At 43.6% G+C, this 26,609-nt stretch overlaps 1 protein-coding gene across 1 annotated transcript; it reads left to right on the top strand.

The window, feature by feature from the left end:
• Positions 1 to 26,412, top strand: LOC311118787 (NLR family CARD domain-containing protein 3-like; the record flags this gene model as incomplete). The annotated part of the gene is made up of 10 exons (XM_084193568.1): positions 1 to 127; positions 15,327 to 15,443; positions 17,908 to 17,992; positions 18,122 to 18,350; positions 18,832 to 20,623; positions 20,909 to 21,082; positions 21,915 to 22,088; positions 22,502 to 22,675; positions 24,611 to 24,784; positions 26,223 to 26,412. Exons 1-10 carry the CDS (start codon positions 45 to 47, stop codon positions 26,410 to 26,412), a joined length of 3,192 nt encoding a protein of 1,063 aa, XP_084049694.1. The 5' UTR covers positions 1 to 44.
• Between the last annotated feature and the right edge of the window lie 197 nt (positions 26,413 to 26,609).

Here is a 26,609-nt window from a genome sequence, read left to right as displayed (position 1 = left end):
TGAGTCTCTCTGGGGAGAGAGAGGAGGGGGGCCCTGCCTCTAAAATGAGTCTCTCTGGGGAGAGAGAGGAGGGGGGCCCTGCCTCTAAAATGACTCTTTCTAGGGAACATGACACCAAAGCTAAGAGGTAAGATGACAATGTAGTTTAAGAATTTATAAAGAGTTTATTTCTAAAACGTTATATCCACAATTTTTTCACGTTTGTTATTTTACATCAGAAATGATTGCTTATGGGTACCTTCATGTGTCTGTCAAATATTGTTGTTCTAAGATTTTAATTAATAGATTTTTGTTTTGCAAAATGCTATATAGCTGTAATGAAATGTTTGTATCCTGTATATTTGACTGTGATATGTGGATGTCTCACCAGCAGACACACACACACACACACACACACACACACACACACACACACACACACACACACACACACACACACACACACACACACACACACACACACACACACACACACACACACACACACACACACACACACACACACACACACAAACACACACACACACACACAAACATCTTTACCAGCATACACACACATCTTTACCAGCATACACACACATCTATAGAAGTTTTGCATGACACAATCATTGTCTAATGATTGTGTCATGTCTAATATGATGTCATGCAGAACCTTATTGTTTTTACTAATTCTGATCGTTGTTACAAGCGGAATTTTGACAATACTACCGTCAAATCAACACACTCTTCACTCCTGTTTTAACCAAAAAAGGTTATATCGCTTGCTTAATATATGGAACCATTAAAAGTTCTATATAGAAACCTTTTATAGGGTTCTTTGATCAGAACGCTAGAGGTTCTTCTTCACTGAACCAAAATGGTTCCATATAGAACCCTGCATGGTGTCATTTATGAATTATGGCTACTACTATTAAATAGGAATATTTTTTAGCTAAGAATATAATTCAGGAATGGTTGAAAAATCCCAATATTCATAAAAAATTATCCTTAGAAATAGCAGTGCTGGGGATTTGGAAAACCATAGTCAGTCAATCAAAATTAGAATAATGCTCTTATGAAAAACATTGACCTTTAATTTAGTCTGTGGATACTATGCGACTAGAAAGGTTAAAAATGCATGTAAGAAATCACAGCGCAGTTGAAAAAAATATGGCAGGTGGAAATCAAAAGAGGATGTTCTACGTAGATAGGTGGGCGGGGCTGAGAGTAGCAGAAGGGTGGGATTACAAGGAGGAGCAAGAGTGCCATAAACCCATACAGTTTTTTGCCATAAAACCCTAAACCTAACAATCAATCAAATGTATTTATAAAGCCCTTTTTACATCAGCAGATGTCACAAAGTGCTATACAGAAACTCTTACCCTACTTATAACCTATTTTAGCCGTAACCCTAACCCCTACTTCTACGGTAGGGTAGCCTAGAACACTTTTAGAAACTAGTTTAGTAATAATATTATCTTAGTAAATACAATTATAGTACTTAGTAAATACAATTATAGTACTTAGTCAATACAATTATAGTACTAAATAGCATTTTGATTATTTTGTTAATCAAAACCTTTCTAAGCGTTTTGCTGTTAGTTTTTCTGTTATTACATTTACATTTACATTTTAGTCATTTAGCAGACGCTCTTATCCAGAGCGACTTACAGGAGCAATTAGGGTTAAGTGCCTTGCTCAAGGGCACATTTACGTCATTTAGCAGACGCTCTTATCCAGAGCGACTCACAAATTGGTGCATTCACCCTATAGCCAGTGTGATAACCACTTTACAATTTTTTTTTTTTGGGGGGGGGGGGGGGTGGGGGGGGGGGTATAAGGATTACTTTATCCTATCCCAGGTATTCCTTAAAGAGGTGGGGTTTCAAATGTCTCCGGAAGGTGGTGAGTGACTCCGCTGTCCTGGCGTCGTGAGGGAGCTTGTTCCACCATTGGGGTGCCAGAGCAGCGAACAGTTTTGACTGGGCTGAGCGGGAACTATGCTTCCGCAGAGGAAGGGGAGCCAGCAGGCCAGAGGTGGATGAACGCAATGCCCTCGTTTGGGTGTAGGGACTGATCAGAGCCCGAAGGTACAGAGGTGCCGTTCCCCTCACTGCTCCATAGGCAAGCACCATGGTCTTGTAACGGATGCGAGCTTCAACTGGAAGCCAGTGGAGTGTGCGGAGGAGGGGGGTGACGTGAGAGAACTTGGGAAGGTTGAACACCAGACGGGCTGCGGCGTTCTGGATGAGTTGTAGGGGTTTAATGGCACAGGCAGGGAAGCCAGCCAACAGCGAGTTGCAGTAATCCAGACGGGAGATGACAAGTGCCTGGATTAGGACCTGTGCCGCTTCCTGTGTAAGGCAGGGTCGTACTCTTCGAATGTTGTAGAGCATGAACCTGCAGGAGCGGGTCACCGCCTTGATGTTAGCGGAGAACGACAGGGTGTTGTCCAGGGTCACGCCAAGGCTCTTCGCACTCTGGGAGGAGGACACAACGGAGTTGTCAACCGTGATGGCGAGATCATGGAACGGGCAGTCCTTCCCCGGGAGGAAGAGCAGCTCCGTCTTGCCAGGGTTCAGCTTGAGGTGGTGATCCGTCATCCATACTGATATGTCTGCCAGACATGCAGAGATGCGATTCGCCACCTGGTTATCAGAAGGGGGAAAGGAGAAGATTAGTTGTGTATCGTCAGCGTAGCAATGATAGGAGAGGCCATGTGAGGATATGACAGAGCCAAGTGACTTGGTGTATAGGGAGAAAAGGAGAGGGCCTAGAACTGAGCCCTGGGGGACACCAGTGGTGAGAGCACGTGGTGCGGAGACAGCTTCTCGCCACGCCACTTGGTAGGAGCGACCGGTCAGGTAGGACGCAATCCAGGAGTGAGCCGCGCCGGAGATGCCCAGCTCGGAGAGGGTGGAGAGGAGGATCTGATTGTTCACAGTATCAAAGGCAGCAGACAGGTCTAGAAGGACAAGAGCAGAGGAGAGAGAGTTAGCTTTAGCAGTGCGGAGAGCCTCCGTGACACAGAGAAGAGCAGTCTCAGTTGAATGACCAGTCCTGAAACCTGACTGGTTTGGATCAAGAAGGTCATTCTGAGAGAGATAGCAAGAGAGTTGGCTAAAGACGGCACGCTCAATAGTTTTGGAAAGAAAAGAAAGAAGGGATACTGGTCTGTAGTTGTTGACATCAGTGGGATCGAGTGTTGGTTTTTTGAGAAGGGGAGCAACTCTCGCTCTCTTGAAGACGGAAGGGACATGGCCAGCGGTCAAGGATGAGTTGATCAGCGAGGTGAGGTAGGGGAGAAGGTCACCGGAGATGGTCTGGAGAAGAGAGGAGGGGATGGGGTCAAGCGGGTAGGTTGTTGGGCGGCCTGCAGTCACAAGTCGCAGGATTTTATCTGGAGAGAGAGGGGAGAAAGAAGTCAAAGCATAGGGTAGGGCAGTGTGAGTAGGACCAGCAGTGTCATTAGACTTAACAAACGAGGATCGGATGTCGTCAACCTTCTTTTCAAAGTGGTTGACGAAGTCATCCACAGAGAGAGAGGGGGGGGGGGGGGGGGGATTCAGGAGGGAGGAAAATGTGGCAAAGAGCTTCCTAGGGTTAGAGGCAGATGCTTGGAATTTAGAGTGGTAGAAAGTGGCCTTAGCAGCAGAAACAGATGAAGAAAATGTAGAGAGGAGGGAGTGAAAAGATGCCAGGTCAGCAGGGAGTTTAGTTTTCTTCCATTACCGCTCCGCTGCCCGGAGCTCTGTTCTGTGAGCTCGCAATGAGTCATCGAGCCACGGAGCTGGAGGGGAGGACCGAGCCGGCCGGGAGGATAGGGGACACAGAGAGTCAAAGGATGCAGAAAGGGAGGAGAGGAGGGTTGAGGAGGCAGAATCAGGAGATTGGAGGGAGAAGGATTGAGCAGAGGGAAGAGATGATAGGATGGAAGAGGAGAGAGTAGTGGGAGAGAGAGAGCGAAGGTTGCGGCAGCGCATTACCATCTGTGTAGGGGCAGAGTGAGTAGTGTTGGAGGAGAGCGAGAGAGAAAAGGAAACAAAGTAGTGGTCGGAGACATGGAGGGGAGTTGCAGTGAGATTAGTAGAAGAGCAGCATCTAGTAAAGATGAGGTCAAGCGTATTGCCTGCCTTGTGAGTAGGGGGGGACGGTGAGAGGGTGAGGTCAAAAGAGGAGAGGAGTGGAAAGAAGGAGGCAGAGAGAAATGAGTCAAATGTGGACATAGGGAGGTTGAAATCCCCCAAAACTGTGAGGGGTGAGCCATCCTCAGGAAAGGAACTTATCAAGGCGTCAAGCTCATTGATGAACTCTCCAAGGGAACCTGGAGGGCGATAGATGACAAGGATATTAAGCTTAAATGGGCTAGTGACTGTGACAGCATGGAATTCAAATGAGGAGATAGACAGGTGGGTTAGGGGAAAAATTGAGAATGTCCACTTGGGAGAGATGAGGATTCCTGTGCCACCACCCCTCTGACCAGATGCTCTCCGGGTATGCGAGAACACATGGTCAGACGAGGAGAGAGCAGTAGGAGTAGCAGTGTTTTCAGTGGTAATCCATGTTTCCGTCAGCGCCAGGAAGTCGAGGGACTGGAGGTTAGCATAGGCTGGGATGAAGTCAGCTTTGTTGGCAGCAGAACGGCAGTTCCAGAGGCTGCCTGAGACCTGGAACTCCAGGTGTGGGGTGCGTGCAGGGACCACCAGGTTAGAGAGGCAGCAGCCACGCGGTGTGAGGCGTTTGTGTAGCCTGTGCAGAGAGGAGAGAACAGGGATAGGCAGAGGCATAGTTGACAGGCTGTAGCAAATGGCTACAATAATGCAGAGGAGATCGGAATGAAATGAACTAAACATCTGGAAGAGGAGAGAGCAGGGCCTCCCTCACCAAAACTTCCACCTCAGAAACTATAATTGTTTCACTGAACCACCCGAGCAAAAAACTCTCCCAACTTCCACCTTTAGAAATCAGAATTGTTGTGAACCACAGTGGTTCAATGTTTAAAGGAGTAGACTCAACCCACTTTATTCAGCTAGCTAACTATGACACCATAGCTAACTAGCATGCTAGCATCCAATAACACACAGTTTAGCACCAACACTTGGTCACAACAAACCACCAATAGTGTGTTAACACACTAAGCAGATAATTCGTGTCCGTGTCTAGTTCCTTTCATAACGCAGCAATAATTAAACGTTGGCTAGCTTAGCACAAATATATTGTATTTAGCTGCCACAGTACAGCACACAATGGCTACTGTGTTGACTCTGTTCGAAAAACGGCTAGCTAGCTAGCTTCGTGCTACACCGAAGACAATGCCAACCTACAGTAACTACCCACAACAGCCCACGATGCCTAACTATGACACCATAGCTAACTAGCATGCTAGCATCCAATAACACACAGTTTAGCACCAATACTTGGTTACAACAGACTACCAATAGTGTGTTAACACACTAAACAGATCATTCGTGTCCGTGTCTAGTTCCTTTCATAACGCAGCAATAATTAAACGTTGGCTAGCTAGCATAAGTATATTGTATTTAGCTACTACAGTAACCTATAGTAGATAAATGCATAAATGACTCAAAATCCATTTAGTACAAGGTTACAGTTTGTTTTAGACAGCACTGTGTGCTAATTTCCTGAAGAACCTTGTCTTCACTGTATTACTTCAATCAAAAAACAATTGTATTTCCTGTTCACACCATAGCAACATTTATTGATAAAGACAGCAACTAGTGAATGTGTCTGAATATTAGTACACATGTAGAAAACTGATAATCATTACATTCAGCTTCAAAACAGTAGTGCGACCGTGAAATTGTCTCTCTGATGCACCCGCACTGTCCTCACTTAAGTCCGTCGACGCTGACCGAGAGTAGCCGCCATTTTACCAGCATGGGAATTCAATAATCTCAAATAAATTGATTATTTATTAAACTAAAATTAGAAAATTATGTACATTCACTCAGACAAACGAAAAATCTCTAGCTATGTGACTTGTAAAATAGTTTTTATCACGTTCTTTCACTTACTTGGTTTGACACAAAACTAACACATCAAACCTTTACCAAACATGATAATACCTTAACGGATGTGTTACCAAACATGGTATGACATGTTCTTTCGACATTAGAAAGTTTAAACGTGCTATTACATACCTGTAGTAATACAATGAAACGGACACAAAGGTTATCTTCTTGACTGCACAGTTCTGGCGCTTTCTTTTTATTAGTTATTTTATGCTATTTATTATTGAAAGGTAGAACGCTTGATAAATAAGACATATTTGAAATACACTTTATTTCTCAGCTGCCTCACCAATGTCTACATTAATTAATAACTTTTAATTGCTAAATATTTCCCATAGATGGCAGCATAAGACCACGAAGCATCAGTTATAGGCTACAAGCAGCAATATGATTGACATAAAATAGCAGGCAACCAAATACTATATGTCCCATGATTTTCTAAAGTGGTCACTCATTACTTTAGTTAGCTATATATCTCGTATTAGGCCTGTGATGCTTTTGGAAGAGCAATTAAATTGTGACTATAGCAGGTGTTGAACCCCTGATAAATAATCACTAGTCAGATGCGCTAACCTCAACCCTAGTATACATGCATTATAAAACATGATCTTAATATCTGATATTGGGAGTAAACAACCTCAGAATAGAAAAGACAAGAGTGCGTCTTCCAGCCGGCCAATAAATTACATCATGCAACCCTCGCGGTTAGCAAATGTACCTCAACATGCCCCTCGCTTGTGCTAGAAGGCAGAGTGCTCGCTGCTGGTTGATGAATCTGACAATGAATATACTAGGAAAATACGTTTTTCTCGACCAGAGGTGACTAAATTACTGTTCAGGCTTATTGATAATTGTTATATTAATGAAGTATAATTTCAAAACATGACCATAAAAACAGGTAATAATAAACATGAATCATCATTATATTATTTCACAGTAATCTTATCTTAAATGCTTTTTCAGTCGTTCCTCTTGCGTTAGCAGTGTGGAAAGGGACAGTAAAAAGCGTGTGCAGGAGTTTTCCTGTGAGGGGGAGTGGTGGTGTTACTAAAGTAGTAATTACTCAGAATTTCAAAATATGACATTTTCTAGTTCATTTTACCACTTAAAACCATAACATAACAATTTATAGCATAACAAACAATGAAACTGACATAAACCAAAAACACCATACATTTAGTTAACTATATATATACACTGCTCAAAAAAATTAAGGGAACACTTAAACAACACAATGTAACTCCAAGTCAATCACACTTCTGTGAAATCAAACTGTCCACTTAGGAAGCAACACTGATTGACAATACATTTCACATGCTGTTGTGCAAATGGAATAGACAACAGGTGGACATTATAGGCAATTAGCAAGACACCCCCAATAAAGAAGTGGTTCTGCAGGTGGTGAACACAGACCACTTCTCAGTTCCTATGCTTCCTGGCTGATGTTTTGGTCACTTTTGAATGCTGGCGGTGCTTTCACTCTAGTGGTAGCATGAGACGGAGTCTACAACCCACACAAGTTGCTCAGGTAGTGCAGCTCATCCAGGATGGCACATCAATGCGAGCTGTGACAAGAAGGTTTGCTGTGTCTGTCAGCATAGTGTCCAGAGCATGGAGGTGCTACCAGGAGACAGGCCAGTACATCAGGAGATGTGGAGGAGGCCGTAGGAGGGCAACAACCCAGCAGCAGGACCGCTACCTCCGCCTTTGTGCAAGGAGGAGCAGGAGGAGCACTGCCAGAGTCCTGCAAAATGACCTCCAACAGGCCACACATGTGCATGTGTCTGCTCAAACGGTCAGAAACAGACTCCATGGGGGTGGTATGAGGGCCCGACGTCCACAGGTGGGGGTTGTGCTTACAGCCCAACACCGTGCAGGACGTTTGGCATTTGCCAGAGAACACCAAGATTGGCAAATTTGCCACTGGCGCACTGTGCTCTTCACAGATGAAAGCAGGTTCACACTTAGCACATGTGACAGACGTGACAGAGTCTGGAGACGCCGTGGAGAACGTTCTGCTGCCTGCAACATCCTCCATCATGACCGGTTTGGCAGGTGGGTCAGTCATGGTGTGGGGTGGCATTTCTTTGGGGGGCCGCACAGCCCTCCATGTGCTCGCCAGAGGTAGCCTGACTGCCATTAGATACCGAGATGAGATCCTCAGACCCCTTGTGAGACCATATGCTGGTGCATGTTGGCCCTGGGTTCCTCCTAATGCAAGACAATGCTAGACCTCATGTGGCTGGAGTGTGTCAGCAGTTCCTGCAAGAGGAAGGCATTGATGCTATGGACTGGCCCGCCCGTTCCCCAGACCTGAATCCAATTGAGCACATCTGGGACATCATGTCTCGCTCCATCCACCAACGCCACGTTGCACCACAGACTGTCCAGGAGTTGGCGGATGCTTTAGTCCAGGTCTGGGAGGAGATCCCTCAGGAGACCATCCGCCACCTCATCAGGAGCATGCCCAGGTGTTGTAGGGAGGTCATACAGGCACGTGGAGGTTACACACACTACTGAGCCTCATTTTGACTTGTTTTAAGGACATTACATCAAAGTTGGATCAGCCTGTAGTGTGGTTTTCCACTTTAATTCTGAGGGTGACTCCAAATCCAGACTTCCATGGGTTGATACATTTGATTTCCATTGATAATTTTTGTGTGATTTTGTTGTCAGCACATTCAACTATGTAAAGAAAAAAGTATTTAATAAGATTATTTCATTCATTCAGATCTAGGATGTGTTGTTTAAGTGTTCCCCCTATTTTTTTGAGCAGTGTATATATATGTATATCATATATATCGAGTAGCGCAGTGGTCTAAGGCACTTAATCGCAGTGCTAGCTGTGCCACTAGAGATCCTGGTTCGAATCCAGTTTCTGTCGTAGCCGGCCGCGACCGGGAGACTCGTGGGGCCCAGCGTTGTCCAGGGTAGGGGAGGGAATGGCCGGCAGTGATGTAGCTTGGTTGGTTGAGCATGGCGTTTGCAACGCCAGGGTTTTGGGTTTAATTCCCACGGGGGGCTAATATTAAAAATAATGTGTGCACTCACTAACTGTAAGTCGCTCTGGATAAGACTGTCTGCTAAATGATATATAATATTTATTTAGATGGGTGCCATTATCTGCCAAAGTAACACCACTGTAGATAAAGAAGAGCTCTCCAGTAGGTGAACCAAAACTTTCAAAGGCCATTTTCTCAAAATTGAGGTTACAAGTTTATCATCTTTCAAAGCAGAATTACTTTCCCATTGTTCCTCAACTGTAGTGTATTATATACCTTTTTCTAGCTGAGTCTCTACTTTTATCCAATGTAAAAAACACAATTTCAAATTTTGCTACATAAGTTCGAATCGAGCAGGTCGGCCACATTTGACTGTGTAAAACCTAGCAGTACTACTGAGGCAGATATATATTATTACTGTGTGAAAACCTAGCAGTACTTCTTATTTCTCTGAGAGTGAGACAGATATATATTATTACTGTGTAAAACCTAGCAGTACTACTTATTTCTCTGAGAGTGAGGCAGATATATAATTACTGTGTAAAACCTAGCAGTACTACTTATTTCTCTGAGAGTGAGGCAGATATATTATTACTGTGTAAAACCTAGCAGTACTACTTATTTCTCTGTGAGTGAGGCAGATATATAGCATTTTGCAAAAAAACATGATTATTTGTCTCTCTGAAATGAAACCATCAAGTGATAGATTTTAAACAAATACATGTCTGTCATTGAACAACCCATACCATGATTAGCTACTGACAAAACACACCAATCTCTTTCATAATTTCTTCAAACAATAAAAGATAATTTACGAACATTTCTGAAAATTGATACAGTGGGGAGAACAAGTATTTGATACACTGCCGATTTAGCAGGTTTTCCTACTTACAAAGCATGTAGAGGTCTGTAATTTTTATCGTAGGTACACTTCAACTGTGAGAGACAGAATCTAAAAGAAGAAAATCAAAAAGAAAATCACATTGTATGATTTTTAAGTAATTAATTTGCATTTTATTGCATGACATAAGTATTTGATACATCAGAAAAGCAGAACTTAATATTTGGTACAGAAACCTTTATTTGCAATTACAGATATCATACGTTTCCTGTAGGTCTTGACCAGGTTTGTACACATTGCAGCAGGGATTTTGGCCCACTACTCCATACAGACCTTCTCCAGATCCTTCTGGTTTCGGGGCTGTCGCTGGGCAATACAGACTTTCAGCTCCCTCCAAAGATTTTCTATTGGGTTCAGGTCTGGAGACTGGCTAGGCCACTCCAGGACTTTGTGATGCTTCTTACGGAGCCACTCCTTAATTGCCCTGGCTCGTGGGGTGGCGCATAATTGGCCCAGGGTAGGGGAGGGAATGACTGCCAGGGATGTAGCTTGGTTGGTAGAGCATGGCGTTTGCAACACCAGGGTTGTGGGTTTGATTCCCACGGGGGGCTAGTATGAAAAATAAAAATAATGTATGCACTCACTAACTGTAAGTTGCTCTGGATAAGACCGTCTGCTAAATATATATATTTTACATTTACATTACATTTTAGTCATTTAGCAGACGCTCTTAACCAGAGCGACTTACAGGAGCAATTAGGGTTAAGTGCCTTGCTCAAGGGCACATTAACGTCATTTAGCAGACGCTCTTAGCCAGAGCGACTCACAAATTGGTGCGTTCACCCTATAGCCAGTGGGATAACCACTTTACAATTTGGGGGGGGGGGGGGGGGTTAGAAGGAATACTTTAGCCTATCCCAGGTATTCCTTAAAGAGGTGGGGTTTCAAATGTCTCCGGAAGGTGGTGAGTGACTCCGCTGTCCTGGCGTCGTGAGGGAGCTTGTTCCACCATTGGGGTGCCAGAGCAGCGAACAGTTTTGACTGGGCTGAGGGGGAGCTGTGCTTCCGCAGAGGAAGGGGAGCCAGCAGGCCAGAGGTGGATGAACGCAATGTCCTCGTTTGGGTGTAGGGACTGATCAGAGCCTGAAGGTACAGGGGTGCCGTTCCCCTCACTGCTCCAAAGGCAAGCACCATGGTCTTGTAGCGGATGCGAGCTTCAATTGGAAGCCAGTGGAGTGTGCGGAGGAGGGGGGTGACGTGAGAGAACTTGGGAAGGTTGAACACCAGACGGGCTGCGGCATTCTGGATGAGTTGTAGGGGTTTAATGGCACAGGCAGGGAGCCCAGCCAACAGCGAGTTGCAGTAGTCCAGACGGGAGATGACAAGTGCCTGGACCAGGACCTGCGCCGCTTCCTGTGTAAGGCAGGGTCGCACTCTCCGAATGTTGTAGAGCATGAACCTGCAGGAGCGGGTCACCGCCTTGATGTTGGCGGAGAACGACAGGGTGTTGTCCAGGGTCACGCCTAGGCTCTTCGCACTCTGGGAGGAGGACACAGCGGAGTTGTCTACCGTGATGGCGAGATCATGGAACGGGCAGTCCTTCCCGGGGAGGAAGAGCAGCTCCGTCTTGCCAGGGTTCAGCTTGAGGTGGTGATCCGTCATCCATACTGATATGTCTGCCAGACATGCAGAGATGCGATTCGCCACCTGGTGATCAGAAGGGGGAAAGGAGAAGATTAGTTGTGTATCGTCAGCGTAGCAATGATAGGAAAGGCCATGTGAGGATATGACAGAGCCAAGTGACTTGGTGTATAGGGAGAAAAGGAGAGGGCCCAAAACCGATCCCTGGGGGACACCAGTGGTGAGAGCACGTGGTGCGGAGACAGCTTCCCGCCACGCCACTTGGTAGGAGCGACCGGTCAGGTAGGACGCAATCCAGGAGTGAGCCGCGCCGGAGATGCCCATTTCGGAGAGGGTGGAGAGGAGGATCTGATGGTTGACAGTATCAAAGGCAGCAGACAGATCTAGAAGGACAAGAGCAGAGGAGAGAGAGTTAGCTTTAGCAGTGCGGAGAGTCTCTGTGACACAGAGAAGAGCAGTCTCAGTTGAATGACCAGTCCTGAAACCTGATTGGTTTGGATCAAGAAGGTCATTCTGAGAGAGATAGCAAGAGAGTTGGCTAAAGACGGCACGCTCAATAGTTTTGGAAAGAAAAGAAAGAAGGGATACTGGTCTGTAGTTGTTGACATCAGTGGGGTCGAGTGTTGGTTTTTTGAGAAGGGGAGTAACTCTCGCTCTCTTGAAGACGGAAGGGACATGGCCAGCGGTCAAGGATGAGTTGATCAGCGAGGTGAGGTAGGGGAGAAGGTCACCGGAGATGGTCTGGAGAAGGGAGGAGGGGATGGGGTCAAGCGGGCAGGTTGTTGGGCGGCCTGCAGTCACAAGTCGCAGGATCTTATCTGGAGAGAGAGGGGAGAAAGAAGTCAAAGCATAGGGTAGGGCAGTGTGAGCAGGACCAGCAGTGTCATTAGGCTTAACAAACAAGGATCGGATGTCGTCAACCTTCTTTTCAAAGTGGTTGACGAAGTCATCCACAGAGAGAGAGGAGGGGGGGAGGGGGGGGGGAGGATTCAGGAGGGAGGAAAATGTGGCAAAGAGCTTCCTAGGGTTAGAGGCAGATGCTTGGAATTTAGAGTGGTAGAAGGTGGCCTTAGCAGCAGAAACAGATGAAGAAAATGTAGAGAGGAGGGAGTGAAAAGATGCCAGGTCGGCAGGGAATTTAGTTTTCTTCCATTTCCGCTCCGCTGCCCGGAGCTCTGTTCTGTGAGCTCGCAATGAGTCATCAAGCCACGGAGCTGGAGGGGAGGACCGAGCCGGCCGTGAGGATAGGGGACACAGAGAGTCAAAGGATGCAGAAAGGGAGGAGAGGAGGGTTGAGGAGGCAGAATCAGGAGATTGGAGGGAGAAGGATTGAGCAGAGGGAAGAGATGATAGGATGGAAGAGGAGAGAGTAGTGGGAGAGAGAGAGCGAAGGTTGCGGCGGCGCATTACCATCTGTGTAGGGGCAGAGTGAGTAGTGTGGGAGGAGAGTGAGAGAGAAAAGGAAACAAAGTAGTGGTCGGAGACTTGGAGGGGAGTTGCAGTGAGATTAGTAGAGGAGCAGCATCTAGTGAAGATGAGGTCAAGCGTATTGCCTGCCTTGTGAGTAGGGGGGGACGGTGAGAGGGTGAGGTCAAAAGAGGAGAGGAGTGGAAAGAAGGAGGCAGAGAGAAATGAGTCAAATGTGGACATAGGGAGGTTGAAATCCCCCAAAACTGTGAGGGGTGAGCCATCCTCAGGGAAGGAACTTATCAAGGCGTCAAGCTCATTGATGAACTCTCCAAGGGAACCTGGAGGGCGATAGATGACAAGGATATTAAGCTTAAATGGGCTAGTGACTGTGACAGCATGGAATTCAAATGAGGAGATAGACAGATGGGTTAGGGGAAAAATTGAGAATGTCCACTTGGGAGAGATGAGGATTCCTGTACCACCACCCCTCTGACCAGATGCTCTCGGGGTATGCGAGAACACATGGTCAGACGAGGAGAGAGCAGTAGGAGTAGCGGTGTTTTCAGTGGTGATCCATGTTTCCGTCAGCGCCAGGAAGTCGAGGGACTGGAGGTTGGCATAGGCTGGGATGAAGTCAGCTTTGTTGGCAGCAGAACGGCAGTTCCAGAGGCTGCCTGCGACCTGGAACTCCACGTGGGTGGTGCGTGCAGGGACCACCAAATTGGAGAGGCAGCAGCCACGCGGTGTGGTGCGTTTGTGTAGCCTGTGCAGAGAGGAGAGAACAGGGATAGGCAGAGGCATAGTTGACAGGCTGTAGCAAATGGCTACAAAAATGCAGAGGAGATCGGAATGAAATGGGCTAAGCATCTGGGAGTGGAGAGAGCAGGGCCTCCCTCACCAAATCTTCTAGCTCGGAAACTAAAATTGTTTCACTGAACCACCCGAACAAAAACTCTCCCAACTTCCGCCTTTGGAAATCAGAATTGTTGTGAACCACAGCGGTTCAATGTTTAAAGGAGTAGACTCAACCCACTTTGTTCAGCTAGCCTACTATGACTCCATAGCCAACTAGCAGACTAGCATCCAATAACAATAACACACCGTTTAGCGCCAACACTTGGTCACAACAAACCACCAATATTGTGATATCACACTAAACAGATCATTCGTGTCTGTGTCAAGTTCCTTATATGACGCAGCAATGATTAGACGTTGGCTAGCTAGGACAAGTAAATTGTGGTTAGCTACTACAGTACAGCCAAATGGTCATGTTGGGTAGCTAGCAATGGCCACTGTGTCGACTCTGTTTGAAGAACGGCTAGCTAGCTAGCTTCGTGCTACAGCTGGCACGGCCGAGGACACTGCCAAGACACAGTAACTACCCACAACAACCCACGAAGCCTAGCTATGACGCCGTAGCCAACCTGCAAGCTAGCATCCATTAACACACAACTTAGCATCAACACCTGGCCACAACAAACTGCCAAGAGTGTGTCAGCACACCAAACAGACAATTCAAGTCCGTGTCGAGTTCCCTTCACAACGCAGCAAAAAAAAATAATAATAATAATAATAATAATAATTAAACGTTGGAACCAGCTCTCCAGCGTTGCTAATCGTTACCAATAGCTACCCGCTAGCTAGCTAGCCTCGTGCCTCGATACTAGTCCACAATTACCTATGGAAAGCTACTACAACCACAATACTAACCTACAATAAATTCAATACCTAACTACAGCTAGCTACCTACCTACGATCTAATACATGGTTAAGCAAAAGTTAAACGTTGGGTAGGAGTACATTACCGTTGGAACCAGCTCTCCAGCGTTGCTAATCGTTACCAATAGCTACCCGCTAGCTAGCTAGCCTCATGCCTCGAAACTAACCCACAAATTACCCACGTAAAGCTACAATAACAACAATAATACTAACCTACAATAAATACAATACCTAACTACAGCTAACTACCTACCTACGATCTAATACATGGTTAAGCTTTACTCAACACTACATGTAGCTTACCCCTACTTACCTACTTACCTACTTACCTCCAGCCAGAGAAAAACACGTCCTATATATATACTATTTATTTAGATGGGTGACATTATCTGCCAAAGTAACACCACTGTAGATAAAGAAGAGCTCTCCAGCATTTTGCAAAAAACATGATTATTTGTCTCTCTGAAATGAAACCATCAAGTGATAGATTTTAAACAAATACATGTCTGTCATTGAACAACCCCATGCCATGACTAGATGGTGAAAAAACACCAATCTCTTTCATGATTTCTTCAAACAATAAAAGCTAATTTACGAACATTTCTGAAAATGGATATATAGCGTTTTGGAATGAAATTCTTGTTTCCCCATCTGAGCTCAGAGTAGATGAGAGATGTAATGTTTGTCTCTGTTGTGTTGAAGCCCAATCAAGCAGGAGAGACCAGCCTCCCCTGTACCCAGCTGTGTGTCCATGAAGAGTGACAAGTCTATGCATCCACCTATATTCTTTAGAGAGGGAGACTTTTCTACTGAACAAAGGTAAGAAGAACTCATGGGTCATGGTCAGTGAGTTAAACAACACTGTCTCTAGTCATTTCTCCTCTCCCATTTTACCATTTATCTTTGTTGATGTCATAATCCATAGGCTAATCCTTTTTTCCATTTTCATAGTCCTGAAACAAAATTAAACTAACACAACATTCCCTGTGTGAGTGTGTGTGTGTGTGTGTGTGTGTGTGTGAGTGTGTGTGTGTGTGTGTGTGTGTGTGTGTGTGTGTGTGTGTGTGTGTGTGTGTGTGTGTGTGTGTGTGTGTGTGTGTGTGTGTGTGTGTGTGTGTGTGTGTGCACTCCCTGGATGAGGAGATGTAATCTCTATCCTGATTGACGTGTCACTTTTACCCCTACCTACATGTACATATTACCTCAACTACCTGGTACCCCTGCACATTGACTCGGTACTGGTACTCCTTGTATATAGTCTAGTTATTACCTCAACTACCTGGTACCCTGCACATTGACTCAGTACTGGTACTCCTTGTATATAGTCTCATTACTACCTCAACTACCTGGTACCCTGCACGTTGTCTCGGTCCTGGTACTCCTTGTATATAGTCTAGTTATTACCTCAACTACCTGGTACCCCTGCACATTGACTCAGTACTGGTACTCCTTGTATATAGTCTAGTTATTACCTCAACTACCTGGTACCCCTGCACATTGATTCTGTACTGGTACTCCTTGTATATAGTCTAGTTATTACCTCAACTACCTTGTACCCCTGCACATTGACTCGGTACTGGTACTCCTTGTATATAGTCTAGTTATTACCTCAACTACCTGGTACCCCTGTACATTGACTCAGTACTGGTACTCCTTATAGCCTCATTACTACCTCAACTACCTGGTACCCCTGCACATTGACTCAGTACTGGTACTCCTTGTATATAGTCTAGTTATTACCTCAACTACCTGGTACCCCTGCACATTGACTCAGTACTGGTACTCCTTGTATATAGTCTAGTTATTACCTCAACTACCTGGTACCCCTGCACATTGACTCAGTACTGGTACTCCTTTTATATAGTCTAGTTATTACCTCAACTACCTGGTACCCTGCACATTGACTCAGTACTGGTACTCCTTGTATATAGTCTAGTTATTACCTCAACTACCTGGTACTCTGCACATTGACTCAGTACTGGTACTCCTTATAGCCTCATTATTGTTTTATCATTATGTTACTATTTCCTTTTTTTATTTAGCTAATTTTTCTTACTTTTTAACTGCATTGTTGGGAAAGGGCTCGTTAGTAAGCATTTCACGGTAAAGTGTATATAGCTGTTGTATTCGGCGCATGTGAGAAATACAATTTGATTTGAAGGTCATTGGCAGAAACTAACGGTCGTCTCGTGCCGAACAGCGCATGTTCGGATGTTGAAGCACTGTGGCTAGGAAAAACTCCCTGGAAAGGCAGGAACCTAGGAAGAAACCTAGAGAGGAACCAGGCTCTGAGGGGTGGCCAGTCCTTTTCTGGCTGTGCTGGGAGGAGATTATAAGAGGATATGGCCATTAAGGCCAGATCGTTCTTCAAGATGTTCAAATGTTCATAGATGACTAGCAGGGTCAAATAATAATCACTGTGGTTATAGAGGGTGCAACACGTCAGCATCTCAGAAGTAAATGTCAGTTGCCTTTTCACAGTCGAGCATTTAGAGGTCGAGACAGCAGGTGTGGTAGAGAGGGAGAGAGAGAGAAGAGAGAGAGGAGAGAGATAGAGAGAGAGAGAGAGAGAGAGAGAGAGAGAGAGAGAGAGAGAGAGAGAGAGAGAGAGAGAGAGAGAGAGAGAGAGAGAGAGAGAGAGAGAGAGAGAGAGAGAGAGAGAGAGAGAGAGAACAGCAGGTTTGGGAAAAGGTAGCACGTCCGGTGAACAGGTCAGGTTTCCATAGCCGCAGGCAGACCAGCAGAAACTGGATTAGCAGCACGACAAGGTAGGATGTCCGGTGGAGCATGTATCGATACTGATATGATCGAAAGAAAGGGAGTGCTGCTCTCAGATCAGCTTTTTCCATTCAAATCTTCCCTTAACATTAATATAACTAAATTGATTGAACATATAGCCTATTGTTTTATAGTTTAATCTAGTTATCTCGGTTTTCATTTGAAGCATAATTGTATACATCCCTTGTTTATATCAATTGCAAATACATTGGCAACTTTGTATTCATAGTCAACTTTGTTCTGAATTTATCGGCAGTCACAGAGAGATGGATAAACTATGTGATTCTATGTTTAGCGGAGATCTTCTGTGTTTAATTTGAAGTGGGAGGGCAAAAAAGCTTATAACGATTCACAACTCAAAACAATATTAAACACAACATTACCTGTGTGTGTGTGTGTGTGTGTGTGTGTGTGTGTGTGTGTGTGTGTGTGTGTGTGTGTGTGTGTGTGTGTGTGTGTGTGCACTCCCTGGATGAGGAGATGTAATCTGATGTTTTGTCCCCAGAAACCAACAGGAGAGATCAGAGTCAGAGATTCTCAGTAGTCAGTCTTCCCAGAGTCATCAAACAGACCTGGCCTCCATATTCAGTGTATGTGGTCCTGTTATGTACATTTGTTTTTGTTTACCTCAAGTAAAGTTGATCTGTCAATCATTCATTAATGTGTTAATGAGAAAGCATGTAGTCTCTTGCTTAACTTATTTACTTGATTTATTTCAGTTGCTTAAAGAGAATATTATGACATTTGTGAAGAAGGAGCTGAAGATGTTCAAGAGGATTCTTAGTCCAGAACTCCCAGAAGGCTTTGAGAGTCAGAAGCAGGATAAGGAAGTGGTGGATGCTGAAGATGAGAAGCAGGAGAGCAGTGCCAGAGAAGGGGCTCTGAAGATCACACTGCACGTCCTGAGGAAAATGAACCAGAAGGAGCTGGCTGACACACTGGAGAAAAGTAAGAGCTGTCTGCCTCATGTTGAATGCTGTTTTAGAGCAAACATTTAAAAGCTGTAGCTTAAGTACAGCTAAAGTAGCTGTGTAACTAAATGATATTGTAGCAGCCTTAACACAACACCTAGAGACCTCATCAAGTAGCAGCAGGGATGTTTTGTGTTGATTAATTGAGAGAGAGAGAGAGAGAGAGAGAGAGAGAGAGAGAGAGAGAGAGAGAGAGAGAGAGAGAGAGAGAGAGAGAGAGAGAGAGAGAGAGAGAGAGAGAGAGAGAGAGAGAGAGAGAGAGAGAGAGAGAGAAATACAAAATAATAATATAATCAGTCACACCAGTCTGTAATGCATTATGAAAACATTTACACATGTATACAGTCACTTAAGCGAATAAATTATTATATAATTTAAAATGTTGTAACAGTCCTAGAATACTGTAGGCATTAAAACAGACGTAATATTAATATCCTCTGTGTTATTTCTTCATTCAGATGAGCTTGCTGTGATTTGCCAACATGAACTCAAATGTAATCTAAAGAAGAAGTTTCAATGTGTATTTGAGGGGATCGCTAAACAAGGAAACCCAACACTTCTCAATAAGATCTACACAGAGCTCTACATCACAGAGGGTGGAACAGGAGAGGTCAATAAAGAACATGAGGTGAGACAGATTGAGACAACAACCAGGAAACAAGCAAGACCAGAGACTGCAATCAAATGTAACGACATCTTCAGACCCTTAACTGGACAAGACAAACTTATCATAAATGTGCTGACAAAGGGAGTCGCTGGCATTGGAAAAACAGTCTCTGTGCAGAAGTTCATTCTGGACTGGGCTGAAGGAAAAGCAAATCAGGATGTCCAATTTGTATTTTCATTCCCTTTTCGGGAGCTGAATTTGATGAAAAAGGAAAAACACACTTTCATTGAACTTCTCAATCACTTCTCAATGGAAACCAAAGAATCAAGAATCTCCAACTACGACAAGTACAAAGTTCTGTTCATCTTTGATGGTCTGGATGAGTGCCGACTGCCCCTAGACTTCCAGAAGAACAAGATCTGTTGTGACGTCACAGAGTCAACCTCAGTGGATGTTCTGCTGACAAATCTCATCAAGGGAAATCTGCTTCCCTCTGCTCTCTTCTGGATAACTACCCGACCTGCAGCAGCCAATAAAATCCCTTCAGGGTGTGTTGACCAGGTGACAGAGGTACGAGGGTTCAATGACCCACAGAAGGAGGAGTACTTCAGGAAGAGATTCAGTGATGAGGACCTGGCCAGCAGAATCATCTCACACATAAAGACATCAAGGAGCCTCCACATCATGTGCCACATTCCAGTCTTCTGTTGGATTTCTGCAATAGTCCTTGAACACATGCTGAAACATAAGAGAGAAGAGATGCCCAAGACTCTGACTGAGATGTACACACACCTTGTGGTGTTTCATACCAAACAGAAGGATGAAAAGTATCTTGGGAAAGAAGAGACAGGTCCACACTGGAATAAAGAGAGCATTCTGTCACTGGGAAAACTGGCTTTTCAACAGCTTATGAAGGGCAATCTGATTTTCTATGAAGAAGACCTGAAAGAGGCTGGCATTGATGTCAATGAAGCCTCAGTGTACTCAGGATTGTGCACACAGCTCTTTAAAGAGGAATGTGGCCTGTACCAGGACAAGGTGTACTGCTTCGTGCATCTGAGCATTCAGGAGTTTCTGGCTGCTGTATATGTGTTCCTCTCATTCATCAACAACAATGAGAATCTAATGGCCAAACCTCAATCAACGTCCTGCAACTTTTCTGTGAGGATCAGACACAAGCGTAAAGTTACCTTCTACAAGAGTGCTGTGGATAAAGCCTTACAAAGTGAGACAGGAAACCTGGACCTGTTCCTCCGCTTCCTTCTGGGCCTCTCACTGGAGTCCAATCAGAAGCACTTACGAGGTCTACTGACAAAGACAAGAAGCAGCTCACAGAGCCATGAAGAAACAGTCAAGTACATCAAGGAGAAGATCAGGGAGAATCCCTCTCCAGAAAGGTGTATCAATCTGTTCCACTGTCTGAGTGAACTGAATGACCATTCTCTAGTGGAGGAGATCCAAAGCTACCTGAGCTCAGGAAGTCTCTCAGAAGAAGAACTGTCACCTGCACAGTGGTCAGCTCTGGTCTTTGTGTTGCTGACTTCAGAAAAGGAACTGGATGTGTTTGACCTGAAGAAATACTCCAGATCAGAGGAAGGTCTTCTGAGGCTGCTGCCAGTGGTCAAAGCCTCCAGAGCTGCTCTGTGAGTACATAAAATGACATTTAAGTACTAATCATCAGGAAGAAATATTCAGTTTAGAAAAGAATATGTACTATAATATGTATATAATATATATTGAAAAACATATTGAATCAATGCATTGATGTTCACATTAGTATAACAATATGACCATACAATTCTAGGAGACGGAAGATGAATCTATATGTTGTTTAAGAGAATAAACCAAATGCATCTGCCATTGTCCTTCTACACTACTGGTGTTAAATTAACAGTTTGTTTGTGAAATCATGATGATCTCTTTGTCAGGCTGTCATTCTGTGAACTCACAGAGGAAGGCTGTGCTTCTCTGGTCTCAGCTCTGAAGTCAAACCCCTCAAACCTGAGAGAGCTGGATCTGAGTAACAATATCCTGAAGGATTCAGGAGTGAAGCTGCTCTCTGCTGGACTGGGGAATCCCCACTGTAAACTGGAGACTCTGAGGTTAGTATTCCTGTAGTTGTATTTGTATTTATTAAGGACCCCCATTTGCCAGCAGCTACTCTTTCTGGGTCCTGCAACATTAAGGCAGTTATATACATTTTAAAATATTACATGACATTATATTTCATAACACTTTACATTTAGTGTGTTCCCTCAGGCCACTACTCCACTATCACATATTTACAATACAACATCCATGTGTACGTGGAATAGAGTTCCATGTAGTCAGACAGCTCTATGTAGTACTGTGCACCTCCCATAGTCCGTTCTGGGACAGAAGAGACCTCTGGTGGCATGTCTTGTGGGGTATTACTCAAAGCCAGTGGCATGTCGTTAGTAAAGATGGAAAAAAGCAAGGTGCCTAGACAGCTGCCCTGGGGAATTCCTGATTCTACCTGGATTTTGTTTGAGATGCTTCCATTAAAGAACACCCTCTGTGTTCTGTTAGGCAAGTAACTCTTTATCCACATTATAGCAGGGGGTGTAAAGCCATAACACATACGTTTTTCCATCATCAGACTATGATTGATAATGTCAAAAGCCACACTGAAGTCTAACAAAACAGCCCCCACAATATTTTAATCATCAATTTCTCTCAGCCAATCATCAGTCATTTGTGTAAGTGCTGTGCTTGTTGAATGTACTTCTCTATAAGCACGCTGAAAGTTTGTTGACAATTTGTTTACAGTAAAATAGCATTGTATCTGGTCAAGCACCATTTTTTCCAATAGTTTACTAAGGGTTGGTAACAAGCTAATTGAGCTAATTTGCTAATTTGCTGTTTGAGCCAGTAAAGGGGGCTTTACTATTCTTAGGCTTATCTCTCTGTCAGGTTGTCAGGCTGTCTAGTCACAGAGGAAGGCTGTGCTTCTCTGGTCTCAGTGCTGAGGTCAAACCCCTCACACCTGAGAGAGCTGGATCTGAGTAACAATGACCTGAAGGATTCAGGAGTGAAGCTGCTCTCTACTGGACTGGGGAATCCCCACTGTAAACTGGAGACTCTGAGGTCAGTATTCCTGTAGTTGGTCAACAAGTGATAACTGTTCACCAGATCCACATGTGTTTACCAGGCACACATAGTCCACACCATATGTATTTGGACAGTGAAGCTTACAGTTTTACATTTGGCACTATGCTCCAGCATTTTGGATTTCAGATAGAATGTTTCATATGAGGCGACATTACGAAATGTCACCTTTTATTTGATGTTAATGGTGAGAGGTTAGCATATTTTTTTTGTAGCCTCTGTAACTATCTCACTCATTATTATTCATAATTTATTAATGATCTTTCTCAATCATGGCATCATCAGGATTACTTTAGTAGTGTTTAGAAACATGTTATCTACTCACTCTAAAAGATAATTACTCAACACCAAAGAATAGCAGTGTGGTTTTAATATGATTTTAATCTTTACAGGCTGTCAGGCTGTCTAGTCACAGAGGAAGGCTGTGCTTCTCTGGTCTCAGCTCTGAAGTCAAACCCCTCACACCTGAGAGAGCTGGACCTGAGTAACAATGACCTGAAGGATTCAGGAGTGAAGCTGCTCTCTGCTGGACTGGGGAATCCCCACTGTAAACTGGAGACTCTGAGGTCAGTATTCCTCTATCACTCAATGAACACACACACACTGGACACAAACACACACTGGACACACACACACACACACACTGGACACACACACACTGGACACGGACACACACACACTCACAGACACTGGACACACACACACACACACTGGACACACACACACACACACAAGGATTCATTTAGTAGTGTTTAGAAACATGTTATCTACTGTTAATAATGATACATTCGTTTATTTATATACAGTACCAGTCAAAAGTTTGGACACACATACTCATTCAAGGGTTTTTCTTTATTTTTACTATTTTTAACATTGTAGAATAATAGTGAAGACATCAAAACTATGAAATAACAAATATGGAATCATGTAGTAACCAAAAAAGTGTTAAACAAATTAAAATATATTTTATATTTGAAATTCTTCAAATAGCCACCCTTTGCCTTGATGACAGCTTTGCACACTCTTGGCATTCTCTTAACCAGCTTCACCTGGAATGCTTTTACAACAGTCTTGAAAGAGTTCCCACATATGCTGAGCACTTGTTGGCTGCTTTTCCTTCACTCTGCCGTCCGACTCATCCCAAACCATCTCAATTGGGTTGAGGTTGGGTGATTATGGAGGCCAGGTCATCTGATGCAGCACACAATCACTCTCCTTACACAGCCTGGAAGTGTGTTGGGTCATTGTCCTGTTGAAAAACAAATGATAGTCCCACTTAGCCAAAACCAGATGGGATAGCGTATCGCTGCAGAATGCTGTGGTAGCCATGCTGGTTAAATGTGCCTTGAATTCTAAATAAATCACAGACAGTGTCACCAGCAAAGCACCCCCACACCATAACACCTCCTCCTCCATGCTTTACGGTGGGAACTACACATGCAGAGATCATCCGTTCACCCACAGCACTTCTCAGAAAGACACAGCTGTTTGAACCAAAAATCTCCAATTTGGACTCCAGACAAAAGGACACATGTCCACCGGTCTAATGTCCATTGCTCATGTTTCTAGGCCCAAGAAGGTCTCTCCTTCTTATTGGTGTCCTTCAGTAGTGATTTCTTTGCAGCAATTAGACCATGAAGGCCTGATTCACACAGTCCCCTCTGAATAGTTGATGTTGAGATGTGTCTGTGACTTGAACTCTGTGAAGCATTTATTTGGGCTGCAATTTCTGAGGCCGGTACCTCTAATGAACTTGTCCTCTGCTGCAGAGGTAGCTTTGGGTCTATTCTTCCTGTGACGGTCCTCATGAGAGCCAGTTTCATCATAGTGCTTGATGTTTTTTGCGACACATGAAGAAACTTTCAAAGTTCTTGAAATGTTCCGTATTTACTGACCTTCATCTCTTAAAGTAATGATGGACTGTCGTTTCTCTTTGCTTATTTGAGCTGTTCTTGCCATAATATGGACTTGGTCTTTTACCAAATAGGGCTATCTTCTGTATACCCCCCCTACCTTGTCACAACACAACTGATTGGCTCAAACGCATTAAGAAGGAAATAAATTCCACAAATTACCTTTTAAGAAGGCACACCTGTTAATTGAAAAGCATTCCAGGTGACTACCTCATGAAGCTGGTTGAGAGAATGCCAAGAGTGTGCAAAGCTGTCATCAAGGCAAAGGGTGGTTATTTGAAGAATCTAAAATCTAAAATATATTTTGATTTGTTTAACACTTTTTTGGTTACTACATGATTCCATGTGTGTTATTTCATAGTTTTGATGTCTTCACTATTATTCTACAATGTAAGAAATAGTTTTTAAAAAACTAAACAAAAACTTGAATGAGTAGGTGTGTTCAAACTTTTGACTGGTACTGTATATATACATATATGAATAGATATGGCAGGTTTCAGGACTCTGATGTATCTGAAAATTTTGAAAAAATATATTTTCACCACCAAAGAATAGCAGTGTGATTTGAATATGATTTTACTCTTGCAGGCTGTCAGGCTGTCTAGTCACAGAGGAAGGCTGTGCTTCTCTGGTCTCAGCTCTGAAGTCAAACCCCTCACACCTGAGAGAGCTGGATCTGAGTAACAATGACCTGAAGGATTCAGGAGTGAAGCTGCTCTCTGCTGGACTGGGGAATCCCCACTGTAAACTGGAGACTCTGAGGTCAGTATTCCTGTAGTTGGTCAACAAGTGATAACTGTTCACCAGATCCACATGTGTTTACCAGGCACACATAGTCCACACCATATGTGTTTGGACAGTGAAGCTTACAGTTTTACATTTGGTGCTATGCTCCAGCATTTTGGATTTGTGATCAAATGTTTCATATGAGGTGACAGTATATAATTTCACTTTTCATATTTGAGGATATTTTCATACATATCTGTGTTACTGTTTGGAAATGAAAGCACTTTATGTATCTAGTTCTCCCATTTGAAAACGTTGTAATCATTTGTACATGTTCACTTATATTGCTTTAAAGTAGTCAAAAGTTTAGTATTAGGTCCCATATTCCTTACCCACAGTGATTACATCAAGCTTGTGATTCTACAAACTTGTTGAAAACATTTGCAGTTGATTTTAGTTGTGTTTTAGATGATGTTTTTCCCAATAGAAACTGAATGGTGAATAATGTCCTGTCATTTTGGAGTCACTTCACTTGTATTGTCAGTAAGAATAGAAGATGTTTCTGAAGACTTCTACATTCATGTGGATGCTACTATGATTATGAATAATAATGAATGAATCGGGAATGATGATGAATGAGAAAGTTACTGAGGAACAAGGATCATACCCCCTCTGTTATTGGTAATGGTGAGAGGTTAGCATGTTTTGTTGTAGCCTCTGTAACTTTCTCACTCATTATTATTCATGATTCATTCATGATTTTTCTTTATCATGGCATCATCAGGATTAATTTAGTAGTGTTTAGAAACATGTTATCTACTCACTTAGACAGAAAATTACTCCAGTCATCATCCACCATTCAGTTACTATTGGACAAAACATAACCCAAAACACAACCAAAACAAACTGCAAATGCAACCAATGAGTTTACAACCAAATACAAAACTTTTGACTACTTTAATACACTATAAGTAAAATGGTCAGAATACGTTTGTCTTCTTCAAATGGGGGGACTAGATACATAAAGTGCTTTCATTTCTAAACGGTGAAACAGATATGTATGAAAATACCCCTCAAATAAAAGGTGACATTATATACTGTCACCTCATATGAAACATTTGATCTCAAATCCAAAATGCTGGAGTACAGAGCCACATTTAAAATGTTAGCTTCACTGTCAAACTACATATGGTGTGGACTGTATACTCAATACAATCTAACTGATACTGCTTTTTAAACTGCTCTGGTCAGTCAACTCAATATTTGTAATATACATATTTGTACTTTATAATTTTCTCTCTACAAGCAATACTTTGATAATTTGTCATTTCTAATAATGATACATTAATTTATGAATAGATATGTCAGGTTTCAGGACGCTGATATATCTGAATATGTTGAAAAAAAAATACTTCCACTATTTTCACCACCAAAGAATAGCAGTGTGGTTTTAATATGATTTGAATCTTTGCAGGCTGTCAGGCTGTCTAGTCACAGAGGAAGGCTGTGCTTCTCTGGTCTCAGCTCTGAAGTCAAACCCCTCACACCTGAGAGAGCTGGATCTGAGTAACAATGACCTGAAGGATTCAGGAGTGAAGCTGCTATCTGCTGTCCTGGGGAATCCCCACTGTAAACTGGAGACTCTGAGGTCAGTATTCCTGTAGTTGGTCAACAAGTGATAACTGTTCACCAGATCCACATGTGTTTACCAGGCACACATAGTCCACACCATATGTGTTTGGACAATGAAGTTTACAGTTTTAAATTTGGTGCTATGCTCCAGCATTTTGGATTTGAGATAGAATGTTTCATATTAGGCAACAGTATACAATGTCACCTTTTATTTGATGTTAATGGCGAG

The sequence above is a fragment of the Coregonus lavaretus genome (assembly GCF_964263955.1).
Source record: "Coregonus lavaretus genome assembly, contig: HAP1_SCAFFOLD_3545, whole genome shotgun sequence".
Classification (NCBI taxonomy): domain Eukaryota; kingdom Metazoa; phylum Chordata; class Actinopteri; order Salmoniformes; family Salmonidae; genus Coregonus; species Coregonus lavaretus.
The sequence above is the reverse complement of the archived record's forward strand: the minus strand, read 5'-3'. Positions and strand labels throughout refer to the sequence as shown.